Here is an 8,898-nt window from a genome sequence, read left to right as displayed (position 1 = left end):
TTATAAATAATCTATCTGTTTCGCAAGATCTTCATACTTCTATGGTCATAGTGTATAAAAAGAGAAACATACATGTCTCATTACACATTACACAATCAAACGATATAAGTTCTTAACGGTTCCTCGATGAAAAAAAATTCACTGACACAAGATTACATTCTCCGCAACAAACGTACAGAATATAAAATATGCTATATTAAAATATATGTAAATTTATATAAATTTGGCGAAATATATATAAATCATAACTGTATCATATCATCTAACATGTGATATTAAATATACACTCCGTCATTCTATAACCTTCAATGAAAAAAAAGGTTCAAATTAACACATACATAAATCAAGATTTATACAATTAAAGTTCAAGACTTATCACTCTAAATAAGTATTGTTTCTTTTTTTCTCTAAAATTACGTCTACGTAACTAAAATCGTAATAATGTGGCACCACTCTCTCGCTTTCGCTCGCTCGCTCGCTCTCTCTCTCTCTCTCTCTCTCTCTCTCTCTCTCTCTCTCTCTCTCTCTCAATCTTTCAATCTTCAATTACGAACCCTTTTATAACGGGCCATCGTAAGTGCAAATTGAAAAAACAAATTATAAGCAACGTACTACTTTCCGTTCGCGAGTTTCTCGCGAATCCTTGGCTTGACAAGGAGACAATTCAGGGCACTTCTTTACTCTGCCTGTCTTTATATAGGCGCTGGACCATTTATACGTGCTATTTTTAACAGCAAGGATTCAGCATAATGTACAGTAATGTATTGTACTTCGAAATCTTTTACCGATCAATCGAAGATTAGCTCGGCGGATCGGTAAAACTCGGGCTTATTCTCGTTTTTTCTGTCGATACTATTTCTTTTTAACTCTGTATCTTTTCTCTCTCTCTCTCTCTCTCTCTCTCTCTCTCTCTCTCTCTCTCTCTCTGTTTTATAGAATACATATAACTCCTACCTCTTCCAGATACATGTGTATTTTGTACATAGTATATACCATATCCAATGGAAAGTGTACATTAAAATTAACTGAATCACGTACGGTTCACTCACAACATCAAAAATAGACTATTGCAAGAGTGCATTAGTATGTGACACCCTGTAGATTAGTTATTACTCAACTCAAGGTACCATTCCCACACATTCCGTGACTTTCTTCCCCTAAAGGAGTCTGAGACGTAGACGATATGTACAAATTTTGTATGATATCACAATATCGCTCGCATAAATCTCTGAATCTTTTTTTTCTTATTATTTTTTACTTTTCTTTTTTTTCAAATGCGACTTGACGAATCAGAGATACAAGTCGTTGATCCCGTATCATTGGACTATAATATTATCGCAGCACACATGATACATTTAAGAATCTTGAGATCCATATACATAAGTATATATTACATAACAAATTGATTGCAATTTTAAGTGGTGTACCACACGTACATATTGCCTACGATACAGACTCGGCTGTAACTGTAGTATTAAAAAAAGCAACGTTAAGTTAATTTTATGCCCGACCGCGTGGTTTCTTCCTTGAAGAAGGTGTTTCCTCGGACGAAACAACACCGGTGGTAGCGGCCACACGCTTCGGACGTCCTGCTATTTTACTGGATTGCTGTGTGGCTTGAGCAGAACCTTCAAATTTAATTTAATTTAATTAAGAAATATAATTCTATTTTATAAATATTAAGAAATATAATTTAAATTTTCAGTCAATTGATATTCAGTGAATTTTCAGTCAATATATTTTATATATTTTTCTTTATATCAAGTTTAAATTATTTTAAATTGTTTTATAAAATTCTATTGAATAATAAAATTTTTTGCAAAAAATTCGATTTCTTCATAAAATATATTTGAAAAAAAATAACAGAAAGAATTCGTTTTAATGTGCAACATATAAAACATTTCATACCTCCAGGTTTTGTTCTCGGAAACCCTCTGGTACCATTATTACTTTGCTGCTTGCCGTTCTTCTTTAAATCCAACTTCTTCATTTCTACATTATTTTTGGTATCCGTCACGGCGGAATTGGTAGCAGGATTGACAGTAGTTGTAGTAGTAGCAGCAGTTATAGGAGCACTAGCAACAACTGCTGTAGCAGCTGTAGTTGCATTAGTCATGGCAACTGCAGCAGTAGTAGTAGTAGTAGCAGTAGTAGAAACATGATCATTGTCTAAACTACTGCCGGACTTTGTGCTTCTGTTTAGTGCTCTCTCTGCTCTACTGCTGCCTTTCGCGACAGATTTAGCGATTGCCAATGCTTTGACCGATCGTTTCTTCGCACGACTCGCTTTGGACGTTTTCCGATTTCGATCAGATTCTTCGTCATCTATGTCATCATCCGTAGAATTCGCAATTCGCTTAGACTTTTTACGATTTGGCTTTTCGTTATGCAAGCTTTTTCTTCTCTTCAGCTGTGACTCATCTTTATAAAGTGACAGATCCACTGCGGAAATAAACGTTGCAATTACTCATTTGATATGTAAAACTGTATATAAGACAATAGACATAACATTTGTGACAATAGATTATAAAATTTATTATCATTTTATAATATTATTATTATTACTTACATCCATCAGGATGTTCTTCTGTAACTCGAGGTTTCTCAGACACTCCAGCCTCAACATCAATAGCCCGTTTTAAGATATTTTCTGTACGTAACAGCTCTATTCTGGTTAACCAGAATTTATGTTTGTCGACTTTGTTTAGGTTTAGATTTGTTAATATACAATCAAAATCTGAAAATTAAAAGAAATAAAATTAAAAAAGATAAATACAATATATATCCTAATATAATAGTGATAAGTATATAATAATGTTATAAATAAAAAAATGTGTGACAATACCTATGGTATCATAGAAATCAGGTGAATAGAATTCGCCATTGGTTTTATCTTGAGATAACCAACGTATGCGAATGCGTCTGCTTGATTTGTAGATATTTTGCATCGCTTGACAAACATAAAAACTTCCTTCTGCATTCCTCACAGCCAAAAATTCGTTTCTAATAATAAATATTTAATAATTAATTCTTGTTCATAAATATATAAAGATATTAAGTTAAATATTTAAATATTTTTGTAAAATGGGATGCTTACTTATAGAACACGATGAGTTTGTCGTCAGGTGCTTTAGAACCAGGAGTCTTATTGAGATTTTTGACCAGTAAAGCAATCTCCGGTAATGGACTTTGATAGGGTTGTGTTTGAATTCGGTTTCTCTTAGGTTTACTTGCTCCATCGGTGACTACAGTAGCTACCTTCAAATCTTTTAGTTCTCTAGATTTTCGTTTGGTTGTCTTCGGAGAGGTAGTGACTTTCGCGTCAGGTTTATATGTACTAGTTAATGTCGCAGCTGCATTATCGCTCGATACTTTCAAACTCTGATTTATAGGTTTTGCCTTTGGAACATCGTTCTTAGTTTGTGTATCTTCTGGCTTATGTGGAGATTGTTTTATATGTACAGAAGTATTAACGGCTTTACCATCCGATTCCTTTGATCCATTATTTACAGGGACCTTCTTTTCCTCAACTTTGTTTTGTGCTGGTGTGCATATTGCTATAAAAATAAATATAATTGCATATAAATATAAACATTTGCATTTATTTTTTTTTATTTTGTAACATAGATTTATATTAATATTTTGTTTTTGCATCTTAAATTCGCGTAATGTTATTCTATGTGTTTCATCTAATTCATTTTATTTTAAATTTTACTTCACACTAAACTTTTAAAGATACATTATCACATATAATTATAATATAATTATAATAAGATAAATAATACAATTTTAATAACAGAATATAAAGTATTTATTTTTTATGTTACTAGATACATTCTATTATTAAATATCTTTCTCAAGAAAATGTTAATTTACATGTAGAGAATTAAGAAGAATAATGTTACTTACGAGTATTTATTGGAAACTCTATTAAAGAAGTTAGCACTTGTTCCGATTGCATTTCACATGGTTGTTCTTGAGCAGGAGTCTCTGGACTCAGGTTGTTGTTTCTGTTGGATTCATTTTGTTTTACAACAGCAGGCACGTCTTGCTCGGTTTCAGTTTTCGTAACCTCCACACCGTTTGGAATCAATTTCTCTGCTTCTGGTTCCTTTTCCATATTACTTCCTATATATGGTGGAGTCTGATACACCGAGGGTCTATGGTCTTGCACCAAACTAAGTGGTTGACTGGGTGGTTGCAGCGTGACATAACTTAGTCCGCTGCCAGTCAGAGGTTTCATCGATCCTGACTCTGATCCTGGTACCACTTTCTGTGCCATAGCATTTATAGGGAGCATGGAGTGGCTGGTAGAATACAGCTATGTACCTAGATGCCATTAATGTTAAAGCCTTGTGTCCAAAACGCTAGAAATCAGACTGAGATCTCAGAAAGTCACTCACATTAGTAATGTAATCAAATTGTTCAAATATGTGACTTAATTAATTCTTTCTCTGTTAATTCTTTTTCTGAGATCCCAAATTGATTTTTAGCATCATGGACAGGTTTAAGACAAACACTCTTTTTCAATTACAGGAATAATTTTTTATCTACGAATATGAAACCGATAAAGCAACAACAAGCAGGAGATAAAATAATTCTTTGCAATTAATTTATTTACATTGGATTATATCTCGATAACCGTACCGTGTGTTAATTGTATACAGTCGAGAACTAACTTTTTGCTATAATTCATTCAAATATAAAGTTGTGCATAACGAAATGATGTGTACAATTACTGTTTGTACTTGACAATTACTCCGCTAATTAAACTGAAAATGCAATCCTCGTATCTATTGCTATTCCCGAACATATCGGAGTAATTAAGAAACAAGAAGAAAAAAGTCACATGATAATACAAAGTTTATATAACACAATTATCATCGCGAGTACATTACGAGCACTTTTCTGTATATATTCCTACACAGCGAACCGAGTACCTGAGCGCGTTGCCGCGAACGTAATCCGGCGATAAAAAAAAAAATGGAAACGTTTGTTTCCGCTAATAGGCGAAGAACGCGAGACAGGGAGGAAAAACGTCTGTGTGTGTGTGAGAAAGAGAGAGAGAGAGAGAGAGAGAGAGAGAAGAGGGAGGGAAGAAGAGAGTCAGAGAGGAGAAGGGGAGGGAGAGCGCAAGAGCGAGAACGAAAGCGAGAGAGAGGGAGAGCGAGAGAGAAACGCGGAGATGAAGAAGCGGGCGCGTGGCGAAAAGCGACGAGAAAATCGTGAAAAGTGGGAAAGGAGATGAGTGCAGAGGCTAGACAGACACGAGGGGTAGGGTGGCGGGGGAGGGGGTAATTAAAGGAGTAAACATAAACACGGGCGAATTTTCGCCGCGGGGACGCAGCTGGCGGGACGAACGCAACGCGCGCGACGCGGCGCGGCGGTTCAGGATGGCGCGCTCGCGCTCGCTCGCTCGCTCGCTACGTTACTATACGTTACCTGCGATCCTGCAGGAGAGCGGGGTAGAGGGGGGATGGCCGTGTAACAGGAATCCGCCACAGCGCACAGTGGTGGGTCCTCCGTGTCTGGATGATTGACCGCCGTCGCTCGTTGCGTTGCCAACACGCACACACACGGGTTAGCTCGTTCGCCCAAACGTTTGGCCGGCACGCAGTGAGCCCCGTCCCACGCCTATCATTTCATACGGCGTACACGCGCCATAACGGACTTAACGCGACGACCTAGTCGACTTTAGGTAGGAGTAGTCACTGTAGAAGCACGGTTAAACACGCACAATCCGCCAAACAACAGGACCGACGAGAGCGACGAGGAAGTTACGCGCTTCTTCGACGATGGTCCTGGTTTTACCAGCGGGAGCGAGCAGGAATGCCAGTCGTTAGATGGCGTCGGTTCCCCCCGGACGCCATGCGTGATTCGACTCGGTCCTCATTGCCGTGCAAGCTGATTCGTCGATGAAGTCGCCAATGAGGCGTCGCCCGACGTTAAGGTACGATTCACAGTAATTCATTATGGCGCGTGCGTGAATGTCGCGAGGTTTGTACTGGCTTGCACTTTGCACTCTTCACTGTTCCGATGATTAAAATCTACCTAACCTACAAAACTTTGTGTACATACACTCGCTATTTTGTAAAAATAGTATGAAACAGGACATTAGAAGAATGATAACAAGAGACTTTGTGCTAAAGTATCCTAAGATATAAGAAAACATTTTTAGAACTTTTCAATTGCAGGGATCGACTAAAAAAGAAATATACGTTCGGATTAACTAACGTCAAGATTTTGCTAACGAATTTTTAAAAATCGGTAAGAGATGGGAAAAGGCATACTTTTAAATTGATAAAGTAGTTGAATTGCAAAAAAGATGTTCTCCTCGAGAAGGGTTTGAATTCCCTGTGACTGGAATAATATTTTTCGTAATAAATTCTTTGAGATATATCATTATTCGATTAACGCTAAATTTAATTTATAATATTACATACTCCAGCTTTAAGATTAAAAAAAAAAAGAATAAAATGAGATACAAGACAAAGGGATGATGTTTCTAAATACAACCCAATTGAAGTTTAATGTTATTGGTTAACTCTTGATATATATTGCTTTCAAGAAAAACTTCCAGAAAAACTTTGTTCTTATTAGATTTTATTCATTGCATATTAGATATATTGAACATGGCAAATTAAAAATTATAGGATCAAGATGAACATCCCACCGATTCAACAGCCAGGTGCTATGGGTGTAGGACAAATGGGACAGCCGGTAAATCCTCAGTTGCCCCAGAATCAACAACAGGCGCAACAAACGCAACAGCAACAAGTTCAGCAACAACAGCAACAACAGCAACAACAGCAGCAGCAGCAGCAGCAGCAACAACAAACACAGGACAAACTCGATAATATTTCTAAAGTAAAATCTCTGGTTGGACCTTTGAGGGAATCATTAGCTATAGCTCTTAAAACTGCGGCGCAGACATTGCATCAAAATAGCTTAGTTGATGTAGGAACCATGAAGGGTATAGAGCAGCCAGATCATCGATTTAACAAGAATATGGAAGAATTCTATTCCATTTGTGACCAGATAGAGTTGCATCTGAAGACCTCCGTGGAATGTCTGTCCCAGCATTCCAGTTCGGTTCGATACCTACCAATGTCCGTTATAACAACTCGCACCGACACGGTAAGCACGCAGGAGGGACCAGCGTTATCTTATCCACAGTTTCTAATGACAGTGCGCGCGCAAGTGGCATATGCTCGTGAGATACATGACACTCTTATGTCTCATGCTCGTGCGATATCATCTGGTGAACAACCTTAATTTTTGTTAATTCTAGAAAAATGTTTTCAAGTGCTCAGTAAAATAAGACATTATATGAAGTATTAAAACAATCGTATTCCGCAATCTAGTAATAAGTTTTTTTTAGAAAATATTGATTATGAAGATGTTATTTAATAAATTATATGCAAACTGAAGTATATAACACATTGTTATTAATATACAGTGTGATTAATATACAGAGCAGCACACGAAATATCATATTATTTAATTATTCAGTTTTTTTCAGGCTTTGATAATTATATACCAGAGAAATATTCCTTGGCGTTTTGTTTAGTTCTGCATCAATTTTGTTAAAAATAAATGTTTTGTACATATAAATCAAGTAATGCGACATTTTTGTAAGAAGAAATTTCTTAATTTTCTATGTACATAGGATATCTTAAAGCTGAATGAATAAGTTTGAAACATATATATTTGACGAAATGAATAAAATTAATGACTTTCAAGTTTTCATTAAGCTACTTTAAATATTGTAGTAATATTTCATTGGTATACTTTTATAGGAAAATCATCAATTACGATCTCAAAATTTAAATATAAGTTGTATGATATTTAATGACTTAAAAATTTTATGCATGATATAAATCGATGTGAGACAATTTTTTGATCATTCCCATTTCAATATAACTTCAATCTCGGTTCAATTTACTTTTCATCCTGTTCTAATTTTTGGAACTAAAAAAAGATAAAGAGTTTGAACTGTTTAATTGAACTGACATTAAAATTAAACTACATTGGCAATGTCCTACCAATGTAAATTAACTTTAATCTCGATTCAATAATTTACTCTTCATTCTTTTCTAATTTTTAGAATTGAAACATGATGAGTTAGTTAAATCTCGAGATTAAAATGAAACTGTATTGGTAAGTCAATTGCGAAACATAACGAATGTTTGTCGATCGCAAATAAAGTTTCTATGACAGCGTAACATATCGTCAACATCTCGTTTAGAGTTCCGTGAACGAGACGTTGCCTAAAGGCACGCACGTTCCATCCTCTTCGCCCCTCCACCCATTTTGATAATACCATGCCGAAAGTTCGCACAAGGACGGTAGCGTCGTCGGCGGTACAATAAACTCGGATGTAAAGTTTACATTCCGTAATACAGCTATACGGATCGGCTGCCGCGATTTGCGGTCACGTATAGCAGAAATGCAGATCGACCAGGGGGGGCCGGAAAGGCGTGCAGGAAGCGCTACTGTCAGTTGGATTGGTGTTTCGTAGCGGCGCGCCGTACGATCATTCGAAAAGGAAGGACCACCTCTGTTCACCATATTTGGCAAACTTTCCCTAATATGGTAACGTCTACTTCTAAATATGGCAGCCGGGGACGCCCTCTCGACGCGCAGTGTACCACTGCGCGGCCACACTCGTGGCCGAATATCGTCCGAAAGAAGATACGTATAGACAATCTGCTGATCGAACGGGACAGTACGAAGTCCGGGAGATTTTTCGATATCGATTTCGGCACGGATCCTCATCCCATCATGGCCATGGCGTTACGATGGACTAGTTTTTTACGGCGTAGTCGCTCGACGGTGGGGGGAAGTTCGGGCCGCGCAGCGCAGCGAGGCATCGCGGCTGATCGCCGCCGCCACGCC

General features: G+C 37.1%; 2 protein-coding genes across 4 annotated transcripts in view; one reads left to right on the top strand and one right to left on the bottom strand.

The window, feature by feature from the left end:
- Positions 1–369: 369 nt before the first annotated feature.
- On the bottom strand, positions 370–5,846 carry LOC108684697. 3 transcript variants are annotated; one of them, XM_018189151.1, is made up of 7 exons: positions 5,443–5,846; positions 3,910–4,329; positions 3,098–3,557; positions 2,846–3,003; positions 2,570–2,737; positions 1,909–2,442; positions 370–1,628 (listed from the first exon to the last, which is right to left on the bottom strand). In XM_018189151.1, the coding sequence occupies exons 2-7, from the start codon at positions 4,298–4,300 to the stop codon at positions 1,501–1,503; spliced, it is 1,839 nt and encodes a 612-aa protein (XP_018044640.1). In that variant the 5' UTR covers positions 4,301–4,329; positions 5,443–5,846; the 3' UTR covers positions 370–1,500. The 3 variants fall into 3 exon arrangements, with proteins under 3 accessions (XP_018044640.1, XP_018044641.1, XP_018044642.1); XM_018189152.1 differs by lacking the exon at positions 5,443–5,846 and adding an exon at positions 4,941–5,007; XM_018189153.1 differs by lacking the exon at positions 5,443–5,846 and adding an exon at positions 4,648–4,801.
- Positions 5,847–5,900: 54 nt separating this feature from the next.
- LOC108684711 (serum response factor homolog) overlaps positions 5,901–8,898 on the top strand; it is a 23,678-nt gene continuing 20,680 nt past the window's right edge. The window contains exons 1-2 of the mRNA XM_018189175.1: positions 5,901–5,950; positions 6,654–6,845. Coding sequence (XP_018044664.1) covers positions 5,916–5,950; positions 6,654–6,845 — 227 coding nt within the window. The 5' untranslated portion in view covers positions 5,901–5,915. The remainder of the gene's footprint in view (positions 5,951–6,653; positions 6,846–8,898) is intronic.

This window comes from Atta colombica, unplaced genomic scaffold (assembly GCF_001594045.1).
Source record: "Atta colombica isolate Treedump-2 unplaced genomic scaffold, Acol1.0 scaffold137, whole genome shotgun sequence".
Taxonomy (NCBI): Eukaryota; Metazoa; Arthropoda; class Insecta; order Hymenoptera; family Formicidae; genus Atta; species Atta colombica.
Note: the sequence above shows the minus strand (reverse complement) of the source record. Positions and strands in the feature narration are given on the sequence as shown.